Here is a 24,517-nt window from a genome sequence, read left to right on the forward strand (position 1 = left end):
ATATATCATGAAATAATGGACTAGCTGTGGGTGCATGTTACTTTGTCAGATTGTTTTTATTTATCGGTGCAGGAGCAAAATGCTAGCTCATTCGGGAAATCAGACTTCTGCTTCCTTCCCAGAAAGCAAACCAAAGCTCTGATTTTGTACTCCACTGTAGCTTGTTTTTCCTTTCCAGTGACTAGTTTCATCACTCGAAAGAGTGAGAAGAGCCTTTCACATCGTTATCCCCACTGCCGTGGCTAAGGAGTTGTTTGAGCTGTTTTGCTTTTCCCTGACGTTTTTTATTCTGTGTGTTTGTTTTCCCTTGATGCCTTGGGAGCTTACTGAAGGTCAATGATTTATTCTCAAGTATTTTGGATTATTCATTTAAAAATTGCGTTTTGAAGTGGTGTAAATGGAAGTTCTAGAGAAGGAACAGTGGGAAATTTTCATATAGTCAGGGTTGGAGAGTACTCCTCTGCCTAGGACTTGGTGTAGACATGGGGTAGCCAACACTACCCTTAGACTTGGGTCATAGGAACTCTGTTCTGGGTCACATGGCATCTGTTATCATAATGGGACCAAGGTGGCATGTCTGAGATCAAGGGGGTGTGGCCTCCTTGATCCTTGGAAATGGTCTGGTCTTCTTTTTTGGGTTGAAGGGCTTGGAACCCAGAATTTGTTACCCTGAAGTTTCCAGTTGCTTCAAGCTTGGTCTGTCTTTAGGTTTACGGCAGTCAAAAATCTCTGGACTGAAATAATGGTGCATGAATAATTGTTTGGGGAAGAAATGTAGAACTGGAGGTAGAGACATGGTATGTGATGGGGCGTCCTAAGGGCTCTCAACACCTTCCAGTTCAGGGCAGAGGAAAGGGGGAATACAACTTGTTGCCAGCCCTTGTCAGCTGGTTTCAGTATCTAAGAAGCAAGAATGGTCCCATGCTTTACTTGAATTTGGATTAGGCAAAGAAGAGTAGGGATGCATATCTGCATCTGTTGTGGGTTGAACACAACATCTAAGTCCTAATCCCTGGTACCTCTAATCATGGTCTCTTCTAGAAATAGTCTTCAAGGTAGAATTAGTTAAGATGAGATCATACAAGAGTACAACCTGTACCTCTCTGGACCACTGTTTGAAAGAAGCATTTCACTGATGGTTTATTGGGTCAGTTTGGAATGGATGGGTCTCATCTAATGTTACATAAATTTATTTCTCTCAGGCTTTTAAACCCACTTTCTTTAAAAAAAAATGACGAGTTTGTATTCATGCTCAGATGCCGAGGAGCTCAGAAAGTGGGTGACTGTGACCAGTGATAGTCATGTATATAGAGATTAGAAATGCATGTGAAAACGTCTCAATGTCAAGAGCCCTGAAATGAATTTTTCTGTATGAAACTGTGTGTTTTGACAATGCAGTGGAGATCTTTTTTAAACGTTGGAACCTCATTTAATTTTATGTCTTATAGAGTTTATAATGAGTAAAAGATTATATAAGCGTAATAATTCATCTGTAAACCTAGAAATGTACAGCCAATTTTGAAAGAGATGTACCCTAGCTCAGAAAAATGTTATTGAATAGGTTAATACTGTTGTAATGAAATGCTTCTTTAAAAAAAAAATCCTCATTACCCTTTACCTACTGGAAAAAAAAATATCTTTGACCCACAACAAATTGTCAACCTCTAACCATCTTTGATACACACACACACACACACACATACACACATACACACACACACACCTTAAATTAGGGTGTACCATCCAATGCAAAAGAAGAGCAGTCATTTTTTTCGTGAATTGGCAAATCACAATACCACATTTATCTATCTTATAAGTAAATTGTACATTCTTTTCTGCTGATAATGGGCTAAACAATCAAAATGTCCTCATCACCCTTTACCTACTGGAAAAAAAAAATATCTTTGACCCACAACAAATTGTCAACCCTACCATCTTTGATACACACACACACACACACACACACACACACACACACACACCTTAAATTAGGGTGTCCCATCCAATGCAAAAGAAGAGCAGTCATTTCTTTCGTGAATTGGCAAATCACAATACCACATTTATCTATCTTGTAAGTAAATTGTACATTCTTTTCTGCTGATAATGGGCTAAACAATCAAAATGCCTCATACTCAACTGGGAAATGTGGCAATATATGTGATTAACCTAACATATATTGAAGAGTCAATCTTCACTGACTGAAAGATGGTGGACACGTTCAAGAATTTGGCTTAACAGTTTTGTAAATAGACTGGATAGCTGACAGGCACAATCACTTGAGCTTGTAAAAGTCACCCAGTTGGCTAAGACTGACAGTATTGAATGGGATCAAGAGAACACAAAGTAATACATGTGTATACAATGGATTTCAATTAGGGTGTTCTACAGATTATTTTGTGAAATAAAATTAATTTATGTGATAACTACAATACAGATAGCAACATGTACATGCCCTGGAGCCCAGGAAGATGGGTTTTAAATTGTGGCCAAGCATAGATTCAGGCTATACTGAACACGGTCAAATGGACGGCTTCTAATCTGTGCATTCTGAATTACCTTGCCACATCCAAGACTGTTGGCATGATGTCAATATTCCATCCAATATGGTTTATGAGTTTCAAACATTAAGACATGATACTATTATCTCGAGTGTATAGGAATGTGCTCCTTGCAATCCACTCATATTCTACTCAACTCCTGAGGCCCAGACAATGGACAGGGTTGTCCAGGAAGTTTCACATCTTATTCCCATAGGTTATTGACTGCACTCTTCAACTTAGCATGAGGTGTCAAACACTGCTGGATGGTGATCGCTGCATCTTCTATTGTATCAGCTTGCTTTGAGTTTGAAGTTTATAAGTTCTTGAAGAAGAGCCAACTATCTTATGTGCTTTATACTTAAGTCAAAATAATGTATAAATACTAAAAACATTAATATGATCCATCAGATAAGATTTAATAGAGTCTATGACCATAAACATTTAAATAGCACTGTCTAAAATCAAAATAACAATTTAAACGGGGAAGACCAAGATTGACTCCTCTTTTGGATGGTGGAGTGAAATTTTTAAGAATCAAAATGTACTATATAATGCCGGTGTTATCCCATAGTGATATTTAATATATCCATAAAACAAATAGCAGCCCAACGTTTAGTTGAATGGTGTTTCATGGAAGAGTTCATTCAGAGATTGTAGTTTTAGGTTTTATAAAGTACAGTTAAATATGAAGTCTTTGTGTAGGGCTTCTGTCTCAAATCCTGAATTAGTAGGCAGAGTTTTGTTTTTTTTCCCTTTAGTGTTACCTTTTTTTTTTACTGTGGTTTATTAGACTTCTTAGTCATTACCCTCATATCTCTGTAAAGTCATTTAATGGTCGTGCTTATCAAAGTTAACTATTGAAATAAAATTCTCATATTCCCTCTATCGGGGTAGCATTACCTCTCAGCTACTCTCACAGAGTATATTAGAACTTATTACACCACTGTCTTGACCAGCACCACCTTTAAGAGCTTTTGCTACAACAGGCCTTTCTTGAAAAAATGATCTGAATCTTACCAGGTATTGTTGCATTCTCAGGCCATGGCACTTGTGACTGCGGCAAGTGCAAGTGTGATGTAGGCTGGTCTGGGGAAGCTTGCCAGTATCCAGTGAACTGTGACCTGACAAAGAAAATCAGCAGCCAGATGTGCAAGAACTCTCAAGATGTCATCTGCTCCAATGCAGGTAAGAATTGCATCCCTTCAAAATTCTTGAGTGAAATTATCAAATTTTGTTTTTAATGTCAATATGTAGGCATGCAGAAATGGTGAACCCTTTGAGCGTGACTGATTTTGAGTATGCTTTTTAGGAATGAAAGTCAGATGAATCTGTAAGGACGAAATTGTCATCTTGCTGAGACTGGCAAGTTTGATTTTGTCCAGCTGTTTCAAATGCCCCCTTCTAGCAGGCTATTCATTGGGAACAACACTCAACAATGTTTTATGAAAGTGGAAAGCCATGATGTTGAATGCTGGATTAAATCTTTTTGAATGGATTTGTATAATTGACCTAATCATTTTCTCTTAGAAGTCAAGGGTGCTTTGGATTTGAGCATCTAATGGAACAAACTTTTTCAATTTGGTGAAAGTTTCAGAAGCACTGGATATGAAGTTCACTGATGACACAGTGACCGTGAGGTTTTTTGTTTGTTTCATAGGAGTCATTTGAAACTATTTTTTAAGAAGTTACAGAGAGACTGCTAAAATTAATTGGCAAAACCATACAAAACAAGAGAGTTGTAGTTTAGATTACAGTGACAGTCTGTGTTGCTATAATTAAATAGCCTCAACAATGGCCACATGAAGCCCCAAAGTCACTTTTTCTCAACCATGGTTCAACCTGAGAATCCCAGAGGGAAAGTACCAAAATGTGAGTGCTCATGTACTGCCTGAAGCTCGAGTTTCAATTGTCTTGATTTGTGGTTGGAGCTTAGTGGATTTGTAAGTCAAGTGCATGGGCCTTATATAGATCCAGGGATACAAGGTGTGTTCTGTGCTGAAGGTGATCCTTCGACTATTCCGATGAATATCCTCCCTCTAAAGCTTGTCTTATTGGTGGGCCTCCTATACAATCAGAGATGACTTTTCCACAGCCTGATTGCAACAAATTGCTTACTGTAGATTAAACTCACTCATAGTGTTTGCTAATGGAATCCGGGCTATACCAGAACAGGATGTGATAGGACCTATCCGAGCCAGACAAGCAGGCTGAGCAGTCAGGTCACTTTCTGTGTTTGTGATAATCTCCTCACTTTCTCTTCAGCACATCTGTCTTTTCTTTGCTCCTAGTAGGTTTTCTCTGACTGAGTCAGCATGGGTCTTGTGGATACTACACATATATACACAGTCTGTTGACTCTTTTGTCCAGAAAAAAAAATTAAGTCATTAAAAACTTATTCAGCAATGGCTTTGACAATATTTTGGATTTGAATTTGTTGTTTTAAAATTTATTTTGATATTATTGTTTGAGTGTTAAGCAAAATATATTATAACCAATTAAAAGTTAGTGATTCTGAAAATGTTCTAGCATGAAAAGGAATGTGTCTTTGACACATCATCATTATGTAAAAGAGAAAATATGCAGAAGGGTTTTTTTGTTTGATAGGGTCTCACTATGTGGCCCTAGCTGTGATAGGGTCTCACTATGTAGCCCTAGCTGGAACTAACTATGTAGACCAGGTTGACCTCCACCTCACAGACATCTACGTGACTTTGCTACCAGAGTGCTGGGACTGAAGGCATGTGCCAGCATACCCAGCTCAGAATGGTCTTGATAGATGATAAAGCGTACAAATATACATTAAACCTCTCCCACCCAGAGCTCAGGGACCATTGTGGAAGATGGGGCAGAAAGATTGTAAGAGCCAGGGTTGGTGCATGATCATATGGAATCAGCGTCTTCCAGGCCTCTGGGAACTTGTTCAATTAATTACAGCAATGGTGACAGCATGCACAAGATCCGTGCTGACTCAATCAGATAAAAACCCAGCATAGAACTAGGGAAGTGGGCAGCAGGCTCCAACCTTAACCGAACTATCAGCAGCTGATTACTGGCTGAGGGAGGGCTGCTCTCCTAAAAGGAGCAGACTCTAGATAGGCTGACTAGACCCCAGTAGACGAGCTTGTACTGAGGGATATCTGGGTACAATAACTTGACTCCATAGGCCTTAACATATATGACTGAATGCAGGAACTCTGGTGGGAGGGGCTACGGGGGCTGTTGATGGAAGAGGGGTATAAAGATGGTTAAGATGCTTTGTATAGGGCTGGAGGGATAGCACAGCCATTAAAGGCTAAGGCTAACAACCAAAACATGAAAGATGTTTTGTATGAGATGCACAAAAATTTAATTAAAAATATACATTGAACCCCACCCAAAAAGGTACCTGTAGCTTCTTTTGTAAACACTGATAATTTTATGCAACTTACGAGCACTAGTCCACTGTTACCAAGGACTCTGGTTTCCTTTGTATCAAGGGTTCCCTTGTCTGATGTAATCTAGGGTCAGTGTTGTCATCTTTCTTCTCTTATGCTCCTCTACTTCCATTTACTAACCATTTTGAAACAAACAGAAATACTTATCCTATTTCTTTTTTCTCCCCGATCCCTTTAAAAAACATCTTTTCTTGGGGTGATGTTGTTTTTGTTAGTGCTGTTGTTTTACATTTGTTTAAACAAGTCTCACCCAGTTGCCCTGGCTGTCCTAGAACAATTTGTATAGTCCTGACTAGACTGAGACCTACTGTAATCTTGCTGCCTCTTTCCCCTAGTTCTGAAAATACAGGCATGTGCCACCATGCCCATCTGTTCACCTCTCTATTTTATTTAATTAAATGTTGCTTATTTTGGATTTTTCTCATGCTCCCTTATAGCATCGTAACATATACTAGCTCACTAAATCCCATACTGCCTACTTCTAATATTATTTTCAGAAGTCTTTTATGGACATAACTATTCAAAATAAATCTATCTATCTCCCCCACAAAACAGAATCCGATTCCAATCCACCCCTCCCCCACCTAATCGTGACTCAGACCAGGGTGTCTAGTCCAAGCTATATTCATATGTTACTTGAGTTCTTTAATCTTCCCTTCTTTCAAAGTGGCTATGCTACTCATTTGAAAATCAATTGAGCTTATTTTTTTCAAACTATGCTCAGTGTTAGGTTTTTATTTTTTGCTTTCTTTCCAGTTAGTCATTAACATGATTACAATGTGTACAATATGAATAGGATTCCAAAGTCAAAACTATTCAAAAAAACATGCTCAGACATTCACCATGCTCCTTATTAAGACTCCCTCATCTCTGTTTACTTTTAGCTTTGTAGCAGCTAATTTTGATGCTTTCTAATGCCCTCGTGTTTCTTTTAAAAAATATATTATGTATGTATATATGTATATATATAATATGTATGTGCATCATATAATTATATATGTGTGTGTACACATTACTATTTTATTCAATTTTTTGTGTGTATATCTATGTGTATACACATAAGTGTGAAAATGCATGTGCCTAACCAGGGCAGCACATCACGTGTCTTTTTCTATCACTGTACCTTATTGTCTAGACTGGCAGGCCAGTGAACTCTCAGGATTCACTTTTCTCTGCCCCACAATACTGAGGTCACAGTCTCAGGCAGGCAGCTATGCTTAGCATTTTACAAGGATGCTGGGGATTCAAATTCAGGCTCTTGTGCTTATGGTGCAAGTGACCTTAACCCTTGAGTCATCGCTGTAGCCCTGGGATTTTTCTTTTATCCTTCCCATACAAAAGGCAGCAAGCACATGATGCTGTTCAGCAATCTGCTCTGGCACCCAACCTTTCATCAGTACATGAGTCTTTCTTATTCTTTTCTCAAAAGTATAGTACTGACTTTTATATATGTGCTAGCACTCATTCAGTCCATCTCCTATTTAGAGGTTTGAGTATTTAGACATTACAAATAATGATTCATGGAATGATCTGGTCTATCATCTGAATTATCCTTATTTTTGGAGATTTTCATCTTCAGGGTAAATAGGAATGAGATTTCTGGACCAAAGTGTAAATTTAGACTCAAATTTACACTTAATCCTCCCTTTTTGATTTCCGTCTTGAAGTCCAAGCCCTTCGGTCATCTCATTCTCACTGCCTCTCTTCTAACAAGAACTCTTCCAGAGTGCTTCAGGACTGCCCCTGCAAACCGCATTACTACTTCTTAGTAATCTTCCTTTTTTTCCTTTCCTTATCATAATTTGGGTCTCTCGAAGAAGCTTGGAAGTCGAAGAGGGAGAGGAGGTAACTGTCATGGGACATAAAACTGATAGGCAGATTTAGATGGGGCTAAGAACAGAGAGTACCAGAAACTTGCTCTACAGAGGACCCAGAAAGGTGACAGTGTGCCAGGCAAGGTGAGGCTCCAGTGCCTTGGCACAGAGGTCAAGACTGTTCAAGTCTGGTAGGTCACCGTAGAGAGAACCAGCTATGTTAGGCAATACGGAAGATCACAGAAAAAACAATGGAGTGTAAAGCAGGCCAGTCCCTGAGCATGACTGACTGGTAACCAAGAGGGAGAGGCAGGATGACTCAGCGGGAACACAGGAGTCTGGCACTTTTGCCTGGGCTCCCATCTGCCGTATCTTGGAGGCTCAGATGTGAATTCTGATGGATGATGAGACAGGAAGTCTCTGAGCTGTTGTAAACTTCCCACTCCAGCCAGGAATGGTTCACATGTGTGGATGAGAGTGAGCCTGCCAGCGGAAGACGTCAGCTAGAAGTCGTAGAACTCAGAGGCAGACTGTTCCTTCTCATCTTTCTGGAGGGAAAATGACTTACAAATATGCCGCTGTCACCAAGTTATTCTCTGCTGCCAAACAATAGCGGACTCCTCATATCCCACAGACAGTGAAGCATCCTTAACCAATGCCCTTGGCCTCTGTGCTCTGCGTTCAGCCTCCCTCTCTGGCAAACTCAACTCAGAATCATATTATTCTGTTGTTTTCCAGCCTCCTTCTCTACTCTAATCATTGTTCTCATCACCAAAAGAAAATCTTTGTGCCATTTGTTAGAATCATTTCTACTTATCAGGAGCAACCCAAGAACGTCCTGTGTGTCATTGCTCCCTTTCAGAACCAGGCTGGGGTTTGCGTTTCTGTATAACATTTTTCTGAACTCTGCTGCAGATACCTCTGTGTCATGTATTTTGTGGTGTACATGTCATGGATTTATAAAATATAAATATGTATGACTATATATGGATGTACACATTTATATTACCCATATTTTTCTTCCTGGTCTCTGATTTACTTAATTTTTTCTCTTATTATCTCCTATAGTGTTCTGCCAATAACATACTAGGTCACAAGAAAGCTTAATGATTAGATATGTGGGTGGTTGAGAGACAAAAGGAGCAGATGTGAAAATAAGAGAGAAAGGTGATAATTAGAGGGAAAAAGTATATGAAGAAAGACCATGGATAATAGCATTATACCTCAAACGGCATTTATATATGAAAAGTTTTCAGAAAAATTAACACAAGAAAGTTACATTTAATACATTTCAGATTCACAGAGTACCCTCGAGGTAGGGAACAACAAACTCGGATTTTGTAAAATGACCGTTCATTTGTGATTTTGTGAGAGGGACCTCTCTTACAGCTAGCAAATGGTAAGTGCTCATGTGGAAGGCAGGGAGAGGAGAACACTGTCAGGAGCCACTCATATAAAGTGAGCCTGGAGGTCATATTTGGAATATGACGGATCTACTTAAGGTTTTGAGGAGAGTAAAGGAAGGACTTAAAGTTTTCCAAAAGCCTTCTTTGCACTAGATCTGGCAGTGTTTTCAGATGATGACTGGCTGATGGGCTTGTCACTTAGTCTTCACAGTCACTGCGAGAAATTGTGAGGACACAAAGACTCTTAGAACATGAGGAAAGAGGGATTCCAATCTAAGCAATGCACTGATGGCGAGGATTAAAACCTGTATTTGACAGTAATTCTACCTCCAAGCAAAGCCTGGGCTCTTCCCTGGGTACCATGTATGGATCGTTAGTGCTCTATCACTCAAGCCAAATACCATCCTTCATTTCTCCATACCCTTCATCCTTTATAACCGTTAGCACCAGATGCTGTCTGTTTTCCTCCTGACAATCTTCTCACATCTATGTGTGGCTTTCTCAACTCTGTCACCATTCAGCCCACCTGAGCCCTCTCTATTGCAGACAACTACCAGTCTCCTTGTTCATTTCCTGAGACTTGATTTTACTTTGTTTAAGGTCATGTTCCATGTGACAACCAGAATTACCTAGTCCACATACATGTCTGGTTTGGTGACTGTTTCCTGAGAACACAGATCTTGGAAACCTTTAGCATCACCTGCACAGCTTCTACAGCTGCCTCTTTAGTTTCAGTATAGATGATGAAACAGAAGAAATCTGTGCTAAGGTTCTCTTTTCACTTTTTGAACCTATTTGGTTTGTTACTCTTTTCCATACTCTTCAACCACAGAGCCTCTGCTTTGTGTCTGGCTTGAACTCTTTAAATTAATTAGTTAATTAACTAATTAATTAGGCTTAGCTTGGCTTGGTTTGGCTCTCAGTCATCAACTGTTTCCTAGGGTCTCTTTCTTTGACCTCCAGCTCTCAGTTAAATCCTGTTGCTATGTGGTTTTTTTTGCAGCAGTTTATGCTTCTCTGTTATTTTAGCACATTTATTTCTACTCATATAAGAATATGGCTGACACAATTGTTTGTTGGGTTTCCAGAGTTTAGGGTGGGCCTGGTGAATTATAAAGACATAACTTTTATGGTGATTGCTGTGAGGACACAATTAAAAATTGAAATGTATTGGGACTGGAGAGATGGCTCAGCAGTTAAGAGCACTGGCTGCTCTTACAGAAGACCCAGGTTTGATTCCCAGCACCCACATGGAGGCTAACACCCATTGTAACTCTGGTTCCAGGAGAATCTGACACCCTCCTCTGACATCCATGGTCAATACGCAACAGGAGTGCACTTACATACATGTAGGCAATACATACATACATGTAAAATAAAAATAATAATCAAAAATTGAAAAGTTTTATTTGAGTAGGTAGATATACCTATCAACATCATTTGGATGAACTATTACTTTCATTGAAATCACTCTTGAAAGATGTGGTCTATAACCTCAGGCTTGGGTGGGTATGTGACTTATGGTAGATCTAATGACTCTAGAATCTCTATATATCTCTGACTTACCTTGAGATTCTGTTGAGGTCCCAGGAATCTGTGCCTAAGAAAACCCACTGTGGTCCTATCCTTATCAGAGGAAGGGTATCAGCAAAGGCTGGGATGTGAGATTATGAGAGACATACACAATTTTCATTTATGCATTTCTTAATAAGCTATTTCCCTAATTATTTATTATATAAATAATGTGATCAAGCATTGGGCAAAGCATTGAGTAGATCCTGGTGGGGAAGATGAGCAGGATGATCTCCCTCATAAAGCCTATAATTTCTTGCTTTATCTCATTTACACAGGCCCAGGAATAATCAGATATTCCTTCAGGCATTTCTTAAAGATGTTTATATCTATATATACAAAGGATCTTTGTATTTTGAGGGGTCGTGTCACATTTATACCCATTAAACTGTTAGAGGTTAATAACTGTGTAATGTAAATTATAATTGTGCCCAATCTAAAAAATGAATGTCTTGTTCTCTACTTCACCATACCCACAGAAATATGTGATTGTAACATTAAATTGGCTAGAGTTCTCTACCCTCTTGAAAGAAATAGGAGAAAGCGTCATTAATTATAATTTCTATGCATGTATCATTCTTTTTCCTTGTTTGCTGCTTTAGGTACATGCCACTGTGGCAGGTGTAAATGTGATGATTCAGATGGAAACGGATTTGTTTATGGTAAATTTTGCGAGTGTGATGATAGAGAATGTATAGATGATGAAACAGAAGAAATCTGTGGAGGTACGTACATTCACAGCAGAATTAACAGAAACCCTGCTTTTCATTTCTTTCATTGTACTGTTTGCTTTATATAATTTTCTGTTCTTCCAATAAAATTTGCACCTATGTTTGGAAAGCATGTGGGGTAAGAAGAGTCATGAAGACTTTCAGAGTATGCTAGAACTATTTAAATGTTAAACCCTCCTGTTCCTAGAGGAGAGCCACATTTTTAGTACAACATAACTAACTTTGAAGCAGAACTGTGAGACATTTTTTTTGCTCACCTTAGCCACTGTTACCCTGTGTCCTTTGTTTTCTCCTTATCTCTTCACTGTTTTAACTTCTTTTTCTTTGTAAATCAAAAAGATAGCTCCAGGTTCTAATAGGGACACCTAAGCATGATAGGACTGTTAGTCTATTCACCTCCCCTCTCAACCCTTCCCCACATGTAGATAGTACTTTCCTGACCTTTATTCTGTGTCATCGTTATGCAGCCAGCTGTCCTCTTGCACTAGTCCTTGCCTGTTTCCTAGTGCCAGGCTGTAACAAGGGCTTTATAATCACTGCATTATGTATTATGACATCTGAAAAAAAAAACCTCTACAATTCTACCTATACAAACAGATGTGAAAACAGGGATGTGGATAATTTTAAGCTACACCACCAATATGATTGAATTCAGACTGATGTCTGTCTAGCACTAAGATTGTTCCCAACCCCTCACTATTCAAAACTTCACACATACCTTGAAGCTCCCTGGAAAGATTGCCTCCTTACCACCTACCTGACATTCTGGGGTTTCCTTTCTGCCAATCTATCTTAAGTCCCTGCCCAGAGCGTCCATTTGCAGCCTTGACTGACACAATGAAATGATAATAGAGGACAGTGGGAATTGCTTCTGCTAAGTAAATCCTCTGCTATTCTGAAATGAATCTAGTCTATTTGATCCTGTCCGGCCTACCCTAGGAAGATCAGGGATACCAGGACCCAGAAGTATCAGAGAGCTCTGAGAAAGTATCTCTAGCATAAGACATCTTGCCATTTGGTTTATATCATTGTGACTCCCAGATGTTCTTCTAGTGTCATTCAAATATTCTTATTTTAAAATCAATCAACCATTTGTCTCTGGTCTTCTAGATGTACAACCCACAAGGCTAAAATAGGCACAGAAGAAACTCTTCTAAGCCAGTATGTTAAGCCCAACGCTACTCACAACATTCTCTAAGGGGATTTATTTCAAAATAATTACAGTTGAACTACCTGCAAACATTATATATCTGCCACCTTGATGTTTTATTTCTAGTTGTTAAAGATCAAAATGCAGTGAGGGCCTGCTTTGGGACCACTGAGGTTTGATGCACACTGCAAAGGCAAAGCTTATTTTGATGTACAAAAAGAAACATTTCACTTTAAGCAACACGCTAGGAAATGTTTAACTTTCACCCTTTTTCTTGCTTCCATTTGGGGGAGCTTAGGCAGTTTCATGGTGCAGTCTCTGACCACAGAGATCAGCAGCCAGGAAACATTCTCTGGAGGTAATATTTAGAATACTAGATCTTTCTATGTGTCATTCACATGAAGATAATCTGTTCAGAGAGTATTCTATAATCTATCCATGACAATATAAAAAAAGTGATTTTCCCCCTCTATCAGTTTATATACAGTAGAGAGTTGTTTCTTTGCTTGGGATATGCATTGTTCTGAAACTTCTTTTTTTTTTTTTTTTTCAATTATCTTCATTTATCCCAATGTGAATTTTTTTCCATATCTACACAGAACTAGCTTTACATGTTTTCTTTTCTGATTCACCCTTTAATGTTTTTTTTAAGAACAAACCCTATTTCAATATTTAAGTTCATAAAATATACCAGGAACTTGGGTATAAAGTATGTACATTTATGATAATCCATTGGTATTGTGGCAATCTTTACCTATGTGACATAGATTATGTCATATGTATAGATTTCATAAAATTACCAAGGCAATAAATTCTTTAGATAGGTTAAAAACCTTAACGGGTTTTATAGACCCTAACTCCTAAGAAAAGGCATTTGTACCCAGTCATGCTTTTTTTCCACTTATAACCCTCAAGTCCTTGAAGTTTGTGATATAGCACTGGAATACGATTTTGTTGTGTGCACATGTAGAAATGTTTTAAGTTAATACATAAAATGTGAACACAGTATATGTTGTTGATGATGAAGTTATCTGATAGCCATTGCATTGGCTTAAATGACTACATTGAGAATTAAAATTGTTTGCATAAGGTTAAAGAAGTGTATTTCCATTACCTTTAATTCAGACAGAATCGATCACATGTGTGCTGAGCCCCCTCCTTCTCTGTATCTCTCCATAGCAATCTTTTCCTTCATCTCTCTCTTTCTCTGGGTCACTTAGGCATACATCTACTTAATGAAACTATGGCCTAGGAAATCAGAAATTCTATTTCCCTCTTTCTATGTGAATTTCACAAGCCCTACCCGTGCTTTTGCCATTGTCCAGAGAGATGAAAATGTTACAGTGACAAACATACGAATAGTTTAAAATAAAAAAAGATGAGAGAAAACAACAAGGATATTTATTCATGCTTGGATGTCAGAACTACTAAGGAGAGAGGAGAATACACAGGAAGGGAATTAAGGGCAAATGATACCTTTTGGGAATTTGGAGAAGGACAGCTAGGATCCAGTAATGAGGGGGTGAGGTGCAGTTTATGGATGGCTTGGCGGGTTGTACAAATGAGTATGGGGAAGGTTATGAAGAGACAGCTGTTGAAAGAGTGGCATGCGGGCCCAGAATGAAGGGCATACTTAACTCAAATTTGTATTCTCTTCCCACTAAAGTGTGAATCTGGAAGAATGCACTGTGTTTTATTGGTTTAAATCAGGGCTAAACATTGATTTAACTGGAAACCTCTTACTCACATGGTAGAACACAACATGGCAGAACAACGACAGCTTACGGGACTCAATGGGATGAAAAGATGAAATATTTCCTCTTGTTTGAGGCTGGTTCAGTCATTAATAATGTGTACCTAAGTAAATATGTACCGTTGCTTTCTCAGTAGTTTATTTCAAATAAACAGTTTTAATGACCAATTCAAGATATGTCCTTCGAGTAAAAGCTTGCATACACTTGAGCGATGCAAGCCCTTCAGATGACAGATTAATGGACTTCCATAGTCATTCTTGACAGCTCTTTACAAATACTTTCCCTTTTAATCACCTCCTCATGTAGGCCAAGTTGAAGGGCTTTATTTGTATAATTGTGCAGGTAAAACTCTGAAATTTGGGAGAAAACTACATAATTTGATTATTTTAAGCAAAGAACAGGGAGCTCTTATGTTATTTCCAAAGGCAAAAATGATCATAAAAAGGTAGAAAGTTAATGCTGCTTTGAAAAGTTGCTTTTTGCCTCACGGTATAAAATTCTTTTGGGTAAAGGCCATGGGAAGTGTTACTGTGGAAACTGTTACTGCGAGGCTGGTTGGCATGGAGATAAATGCGAATTCCAGTGCGACATCACCCCCTGGGAAAGCAAACGAAGATGCACATCACCAGATGGCAAAATCTGCAGTAACAGAGGTGTGTCATTCATACACGTTACTACATAATTGGGAAGCAGACAAAGCTCTTAATTGTTAACACTTCTATTTACCGTATTTCCTTCAGTGTGGGAGGGAGTCGTTCATAATCATTTACTTTGATGTAAATCAACATCTACTATACCAACAATCTTTTCTTTCCTATTCTTTATTGAGTTGAAAACAGGAAGATAAAGTTGTCACTCTTTAAGCTTCACTGAGCATATAGTTAATATGGGGACTGAAATTTCTTTGGCTTCTGCCCAAAAATGGCACAGCACAGCACAGCTAAAAGGCAATTCTTGGAGATGCTTCTGCTAAATGTCTCTTGACTAACAGAACCAGGGAGAGCGTGGGCATCTGATGATCCAAGGGCAGTCGGACAACCCTCCTGTCTTAATTATGGGAACTGGAAGGCTTGGTTGAAATGCAGAATTAATAGACATGAACTCAACTTCTATATGCAATACTAAAAATATACTGGACAAAATAGGTACAGAAATCATGCATCAAATAGCCCATGGAACATCGACTGACCTTAAACAGAAAATTTAAATATATATATGTATGTATATATGTGCATTTTGAATGTTATTTAAAGTCAATTAATATTAGCATAAAGCAAAATGGTGTGTTTTTTTAAAAAAAATTGTTTATTTTGTGTGCACATGTCTATGTGTTTGGGCACATGTGTGCCATGTGGGGTCAGAGGACAACTTGTGGCAGTCAGTTCTCTCTTTCTACCATATGGGTCCTGGGGTTAAACTCAGTTTGCTAAGCTTGGCAGCATGCACCTTTGAACACTGAGCCATCTCACTGGCCCAGCTTAGAGTGTTTTCTAAAGTCCTTGAAAAGTCCTCTTTCCTCATTGTGGACGTAGGTAAAAGAGACCTATGCTAGTTTTTCATTGCCTACTTGATGATATAGATGAGAGGGAAGTTATTATTTTTTATAAAACTATACAAATATAGAAACCTGGTGAACCACTTTTTCTATTTATATAAAGGAACAATTAAACAATTTTTGATAGACCATGTTCATGTGGAACACCTTATGCAATTTTTTTATTTTTAGATTTTAGTATTTTTATTATTTTTGTGTATGAGTGTAACACCTGCATGTATGTAAGTGCACCCATGTTGTGTAACGCCCATAGAGGCTCAGAAGAGGGTGTCAGATTTCCCTGGAACTGGAGTTATGGATGGTTGTTAGTAGCTATGTGGGTGCTAGGGAACAAACCCAGGTCCTCTGCAAGAGCACCCAGTGCTCTTATCCACTGAGCCATCTCTCCAGTCCCCTATACAACCTTTTAAATATTGAAAAATAGGATAAGAGTATCGACAGAAGGAAAGCAAAAATCCTAGACTCATCACAAGAAAATATTCGGTGTACTGCTTCCTCTTGCGTAGCACACTCATTTACATTGTGTTTGTAAGCTCCTATCTTCTGCTTAAATCCTTTTAATCCAGTTGGATACACAGTCACATTTGTCAGTATATGAAACATGAACCGTGCTACTTTGAAGATAAGTATTTATATGCTGAGCTCAGAAAGGAAGGGTGTGCTACTTGTTAGGCTGTGAATGAAGGTCAGCCCTTTGGGGAGGGGCAAACGTCCTTCAGAAGCCTACACTAGAACGTCTACTCATGATTCTGTCTTGGCCTCCTCCCTTATGCAAGCTTGCAGCATTCTAAATGGTAGGTCTGGCAAAGCCATAGTGGAAAGCAGCTTGCCTTAAGTAAGGCAACTCTTGACCTCCAGAGATCCAGGAGATCAGGGTAGGAGTGGCCAATGAGATGAATCTTTTTCCTCATAAGGTACCACTCATGTCCACTCTGGCACCATATCCTTATACCAAGTCTCTAGACAGAAGACAGACTTGAGTCTCTGTGCACACCTACCTCATTTTCCTTTTTAACACATCCTTAGACATATAGTTAGGTGAACAACCATACTGAATAGTGATGAATTCCTAAAGAGCACATTGAGTGAATTTTCCATGAGACATTTCATAATTCAGAAGAGGAGATTTCCTATGGCCCCAGCTACTTGTCTGCTGTGGCTGTAAGCAGGCTTTGCCAACAGCGACAATCTAACATCCAAAAGATTTCTACCTAACTGTTGTGATCTCTCACCTGCAGTTCTTAGTAGTAACATTTGGCTGCAGGATCAACCCTTGAAATGTTTATTGTTACTTCACCATGAAAATTCCTGTTGTTCTCTGCCTTTGCCTGGATTATACTAGGTATACTTAAATTTTATATTTTGATGACTAAGAACTGGTTGTACGCTTGTGAGTATACGCATTGTCTTTTACAAACATATGCAGAACTTCTTTCAGTTCTTTTAGTCTTTCGGCTATTTTTAAGGTGTTTGGATCCCAATTCAAATTTCAGACTTTTATGTAGTTAAGTCTATTGCCTTTTTCTCCCTTTTAGTATTTCTGCTTCAAGTGTTTGGAAGAAAAATGAATTCTGTTCATATTCTGTAGCTTTATTTTGTACATCAAAAGTTTTAGTCCAACTGTTACTTATTTTGATATAAAGAAGAAAGGGATTTATCGCTCAACTAATTTGCTGGGTACATATATTAAATATGATTATTGATAAATCTATGCAGAGTAGTATAAATGAAGTATTTCCCTACAAAAATTTCCCACTTACCAAGGTCATGCCTCTCAAGTCTGTCTCTACCACCTTCTACAAGCTGGGCTCTGACCTAAGGAACACTAGTCTTCCCTCACAGGCATCTTGTGACTCCCACCCTCATTGCCATCCTTATCACCATGTTCAGTTTCCTTAGGTTTTACATGCAAACTCCACTAGGACATTTCCATTCTTCAGTATATCCAAGCACCTATTCCTAATACTTCACACCACATTACCCAAACTCTTAAGATATTTACACCTTAGTTCATAAAATGTTGGTAATCTTATATTTAGAGTTTGATCATTCTTTTGTTATCTTTTTCATCATTTTGTCAAATAGTTAATATATAGAAAGATGATATATTGTTTCAATATTACCTTTGAGTGAAATTAACACTAATGCTAATGGCATAGCCAATAATCTCACATAATTGTGGATAACTTTATTAAGAAATCTCTGCCACCAACTTCAAATGATATTTTTCCTTTTTAGAGCGTTGTATCTGAATATGCATATTGTCTGAACACAAAATGACTTATTTTATTTAAAAAAATGAAAGATGCTTTTTTCATGATTTTTTTCTTATCTGTACCCACATAAAATTCTTTTTTCCCCACCTAGGGACTTGTGTATGTGGTGAATGTTCTTGTCATGATGTTGATCCAACCGGGGACTGGGGAGACATTCACGGGGACACCTGTGAATGTGATGAGAGAGACTGCAGAGCTGTTTATGACCGATACTCAGATGATTTCTGTTCAGGTAAAGTCACTCCTAATTCCTATTTTTATATTAAAAGATTCCTTTCTCTGTTGTGCAGATACATTCTGATTTTCACATGCACTGTGCATTAAACTCAGCTTACATCCTCAAGCATTCTGTATTTGCAGAGCTCCCACCAGTCACTTGGGCAACCTCTAGAAATTGCATGTATTTGGTGAAAGCTCTCAATGGAAGCCCACCCACTCTCTTAAAATTAGCCTGATTCCTTGCTGAGGACATCCATTAGCTCCAAAGTTCTGCGCAACTCAACTGTGAGAATACAGAACTAATAGACCCGCCTGCTGTCAGCAGGCTTGTTGCCGTGAGGACAACTAAAGAAGCTTATTACAAGACTTCAGACAACAAGGTTCTTGAAGATAGTTCATTCATTAGCTCTTTGATAGACTTTACACTAAAATTATTCAATAACGCAGTCTCAAACTGAATATTCATTAATGGAGTCAAATATTTTATACCTTAAGTGTGTATAGGGCAGATACTATATGCCAGAGTCTGGGCTGTGTCTGGTTACCTGGTTCACCAAGTGAAGGAAACATACATGGTCCTTGACTTTATGGAGCTCACAAGAAGAAAATGTTTAGGGCTGGAGAGATAGCTTGTTGAGTAAGGGTGCTTGCTGTGCAAACATGAGGACCTGAGTTCAGGTCCCACCACCCACGTAAAAAGCTGGACATGACTGCGTGAATGCATGTAACCCCAGCCTGTAGGGGGCAGAGACACTAGTAAAGTTGAGGCTTCCTGCCCACCAGCCTATCTCTAGGTTCACTGAGGGCCTTTGTCTCAACGAATAAGGTGGAAAGCTGTAGAGTAGGACACCTGGTATATTCTTCTGGCATCATACGCACAAGCTCAGGCATGTGCACCATACGCACACATGCATACCCCCATCGACAAATGTCTAACATTGAAGAAAAATAGTTTTCTGAAAGAATGTTATTTATCCAAAGTGAAGTTATAGACTGCAAATTCTATGCAGAGATACATGTGGGTATCTTTTTAAAAATTTTTATTTCTTATTATTTTTAGCTTTATGAAATATTTCTTAAAATTTTTATAGAGTTTTTGCACAGTTCACAATCAAATTTAGATACTCTCCCCTATCCATCTCCCCCCACCACCACTGAACCTCATGTATTCTGCTATACATGTTAAGTCCTATTCAACAAGCATTTGCACCCAGATGTCATTTGGTGCAAATTCGTTCACTGGAGTCCTGGTGTGTGTATCTTTTTAAGGTCTGACTGCTTGGCTGGTGCATGTAGATAAAATCTTGGTGTTCTGAAAGTTTGCCAGCCAATGGAAATAAAAGAGTTGCCTTACATAATCATGAGTGTGTAGCTTGAAAGACTGAGGGAAGCTACTCTGTGAGTTTTCTGTTGAAGAAGAGTTCTCTCCTCTGATATTCCCTCAAGCATCAGGAGATATTTTACTAATGTTCATTTTTCTATTCCTCGTAATATGCTGCAAGTGTTCTTCTTTGTCATCAATATCACCTTGATTATGATAAAAAACTAAAAACTATTGAATAGTTTCTATATGCTAAAAAGATGTTGAGGATGATATGGACATTGTGAGTGAGCATAAAAGACCAATGTCAAGCCGAAGATGATATCTTTTGAAGCGTATTGATTATGGGAGGTACTGAACATTCAAGTTAAAGGTTGTGAGCATTGAGTTGGTAGTTAAGACAATAATGTGACTCAAGAAAGGTCATTAAATAATTTTTAAATTTCATCTGGAGATAAACATGGATTAATAGAATTTAAAATAAGAAAATAAAGGATATAGTTAGGCTATATATAGAATAATAAGTTGGTGACTTGCTGATGATACATACTCTTTTTTACATAAATTTTTCTTTCCCTTGTTAGATCACTGAATCTGATCTTGATCCCTTGATCTTGCTATCTGAATGTCTTTGATCATTCAAAATTACTACACTGTAGCAAAACTCAGGGTCCTGTGAGCTGGCCCACCTAAGATGGAGCCTTAGGTGAAGGTGAGAAATAATACCTTAGTTGACATTTTTAGCCTTTCATCAGCTCAGAATTTCTGTGGCATGTTACTTAGGCTTAGAGCTACTAGTGTATGCTAAGCATGTGATGTGTCACCAAGGAGTTGTTTCCTTCATTTACTGATGCTCTCTCCCTCTGCCTTCCATTCCCTGCTATTTCCTACTCTTCCCTATCCTATTAGAGTCCAGAGAAAGGTGATTGGGTAGTTATGGCTAAGATGGTAAAATATAAAGGGGAGGGAGAAAATAATTAATCCTTTGTATGTGGCCTCATGCTGTGGGTGAAGGCAGAGGTGGGAATAAGTGATGGTGATCAGCTGGGTTCCAAGTATCAAGCCATCAATGTGCAATTGTGGTTTTATTTGGGATTGGTTGAAGTGGGTTGGACATGGCCAGTCCTTTGCAGTGTGGGTCCCACCCTTAAGAATGAGAAATTTAAGAAAGTCACATGAATAAAGGTCCTCGTTTGTCAGACCCTTACCCAGTTCTTTAATATAGCTCACTCCATTGATTTTGCACCAGCTCAGGAAGGGCTACATTATCTACATTTTAACAGAGAGGAAATAATTCCATGGGAATTAAGTACTTTGACAATATTTACCCTGCCATTAAGTGTCATATAAAACCATATATATCCTGACTAGGGCTGTAATTTAGTCTGCAGGGGGTACAAAAGCAATTGCTCAATTTTACTTATTTTGGTGAGAAAGAATGTTCTATGGATGCCCAAATTCTTATTAAACTCATTTTTTTTTGAAGATCATGATGATCTGGGGCAGACATCAGTCTATGGAAGATTTTTACATTCTGTCTAAACCTGTAGAATTCTACAAATTATGCAGAGTTGTTAGACTTCACAGGTTTCCTAATTACCACTTTACATTGTACTGAAGGAAGGGTGGCATACAGTTAATTACTGAGTTTGTTAATACCTTTGTGTGATGAGAAAGAAGGAACCCAACATCAATATTCTCCAGTGATGTTTGCAAGCCAGGAGTGTAATAAGGCTTGGATGAAAATGTTGTTTTACTTTTAGCTCCCATTCTTGGTATCCTGAGAATATTGGTCTTATTCGAGTCTAAGGGAAATCTCTCAGTGTGTTAGCTTAAGGTTGTGCTTTAATTGCCATTTTATTCATTTGTCACCACAGTACATTCAAATGTGAAAATGTATACCTAGTGCATCATGGGTACAGGGGTACAGATAGGTTGAAATATGGTACCTGCCTCCAAATTAATTAGTTCCAGTTATTTTTTCCTTTGTAGATGCTATTTCTATTCCACATGGTGTGAACTTGTGTAAATTCTTTCATCTGTACACAAACATCACACACACACACGCATGCATGCATGCACGCATGCACAGGTACACACTGTGAAGATACTATATGGTAATATTTGAATGTGACAGCAAGCTCACACTATGTGTGTTTCGCCTGCATGTATGTAAGTGCACCCCTGTGTACAATACCTGTGGAAGCCAGGAGATGGAATCAGATCCCTTGGAACTGGAGTTATGGGTGGTTGTTATCTGCCCTGTGGGTGTTGGTAACCAAACCCAGGTCCTCTAGAAGAGCAGCCAGTCACTTAACTATTGAGCCATCTCTACAGTCCCCCTTTTGTTTTAAATGATTAAAAAACCCATGTATACAAATCTGATGGTTACAAGTAGAAGCTTACAAAATAAAATGTAGACCATCAGTAGGGAAAAATTTCAAGGGAGTAAGAGTTAACTAATACTTGCTATTATTTTAATTTTTTCATTTGTTCATTTTGGGTCAAGGTCTCTCTGCATCCCCAGCTGGCCTGGAACTCACAAAGACCCACCTGCCTCTGCCTCCCAAGTGAAGGATTAAAGTCTTGTGCCACCATGCTCAGCAACTAACAACTTGTTATTTATTTGTAAATAATCAATTTCAATACATTGATTGCTTTCCATTATAAATAAGACAGGTCAAATAAACTTAATAATGTCGTCCAGTATTTTTTCTTAATATTTTAGTAATCTATCATGAAAAATCTCCCCACATAACTCAGTTTTATTAAACAATTCCATTTTCCAAACTAATATGGCCCCCAGTCAAGACCAAATCTTATGATTTTATCATTTTGGAGACAGGATAAGATGAAGGATAATGTCTAAGGCCACACTGCAGCATCTTGTTCTAACTTTGGTATTTGGGGACTAGACTACAATGGTAAGCAGCCATCAGAATATTGGAGCTTGGAGAGATAACTCAGCTGTTAAGAGTACTTTTGATGCTCTTCCAGATGGCCTGAGTTTAGTTTCCCAGCACCAAGGTCAGGAGGCTCACAACTGTCTATCACTCCAGTTCTAGATGATCTGATCCTCTCTTCTGGTATCTGAGGATGAGAGAAAGAGAGAGAGAGAGAGAGAGAGAGAGAGAGAGAGAGAGAGAGAGGGAGAGGGAGAGAAAGAGACTAGAGATTCAATTAAGAATAGGAGATAGGAATTGGCTAGGCACTTAGGGTAAAAAGACCCCAAAGAAATGTAGCCAGTTTCTTGGCTATAAGTCAAAATGTCCTTGGGCCTATTAGCAACATACTCTGTTCCAAAGGCCAAAAATGTCAAAAGTATTGGGGAGTTTGTATCTAATCCTTAAAAGATTTTAGGGTTACCTTTTCAGAGGGGGGAATGTTGGAGGGGAGGGAATGGGCATGGGTTAGATCAAAACACCTTATATACATATATGAAATTCTCAATAAAGTTTTTGTAAAAGTTAAAAAATGTTGAAATACAATGTATTGATTCATCACATGGTACCCCATAAATAGGCCAAATTTTAATGTTGGTTAAAAAAGAAATAAATGAAAATTAAGGTTATTGATTCTCTTTAAAAATTAGTTTGGAATTAGGAAGAAAATTGAGTGCAAAAAGATAGGCAGGATGGGTTTGGTTTTCTTCTAGGGCTCTTTTAATTATTTTCTTATAAAATACCTAATACTGTGATAGATGTGTTAGGACAGTCTAAAGGGTTTTCATGTTAAACAGATCTTTTTATCCTAAACTCTTGTTTTTATCAAAACCAAGCCTTTCATCTCTCTGCTTTTGTTCATCTTCCCTTTTTAGCAAAGCTTTTATATGGGAAACGAGGAACTAGCAACTTCAGGAGAGAAATCACAACATCATTTCATAATTAGACTCTGGAAACAATCCCTTGCACTTCCAAATGATTTTCTGACTCCGTAAGCTTCCTTGCACTCTAGAATCAACAGTTTGCAGTTCTAAATGAGTTTATGACTATGCGGATTACGTATCATAAAGAATTTTGGAGAAAATACACAACTTTATTTAGAATGGAATCTATCAATCTGAAATTTATTTTGACAGCATGTAACAGATTTCTTGAACTATGAAATGATTTCTCACTAGTGAGAAAGCAAAAATCATCATGCTTATGTTTTTAATTTCTGTCAGTTCACCTCTAATAGATGTTCAAATTAGGCAATGCCGTTCTTTGAATTGTTTTGAGACATAATCTCACTCTGCAGCCTATGCTGGCTTGGAACTTGTTATGTAGCCTAGATAGACATTAGAGAATCCCTTTGTCTCAGCTCCCACAGTGCAGGGATTAAGACATGAACCATCATGCCCAGTTTATCATGGCCACTGTTAATACCACTTTTCCTCATTCATAGACCAGATTTATAGAAACCTTTCCAAAAGACTCTTGTATTTGCTTCTTGTATGATCTTCATTGGTAGATTTGACTTGGGGAATCTTATTTTCCCCATTTGATAAAAAACAGAAAATCTAAAGTGCTGTGATGTCATCATTTGTACCTGCTGTGCTATATTCACCAGCTCTTGAGAACTTCACACATTGCATATGACTTACCTATGTCCCTTCTGTTTTAATGTTCCTCTCGTTAGACTTGTTCAGTTGATGCTGAATTCTTTTGGAAAAGTAGAACACACACACACACACACACACACACACACACACACACACACACACGAAATATGAAAGGGGCTGTGCCTCAGTTGATAGAGGGCTT

General features: G+C 38.3%; 1 protein-coding gene across 1 annotated transcript in view; it reads left to right on the forward strand.

The window, feature by feature from the left end:
- The window catches only part of Itgbl1 (integrin subunit beta like 1), a 297,795-nt gene that overhangs the window by 133,538 nt on the left and 139,740 nt on the right, over positions 1-24,517 (forward strand). Inside the window, exons 3-6 of the mRNA XM_017794887.2 lie at positions 3,579-3,725; positions 11,369-11,491; positions 14,914-15,054; positions 18,324-18,464. Of these exons, the coding sequence (XP_017650376.2) occupies positions 3,579-3,725; positions 11,369-11,491; positions 14,914-15,054; positions 18,324-18,464 (552 nt within the window). The remainder of the gene's footprint in view (positions 1-3,578; positions 3,726-11,368; positions 11,492-14,913; positions 15,055-18,323; positions 18,465-24,517) is intronic.

Source organism: Nannospalax galili, unplaced genomic scaffold, assembly GCF_000622305.1.
Source record: "Nannospalax galili isolate Female #2095 unplaced genomic scaffold, S.galili_v1.0 scaffold287, whole genome shotgun sequence".
Classification (NCBI taxonomy): Eukaryota; Metazoa; Chordata; class Mammalia; order Rodentia; family Spalacidae; genus Nannospalax; species Nannospalax galili.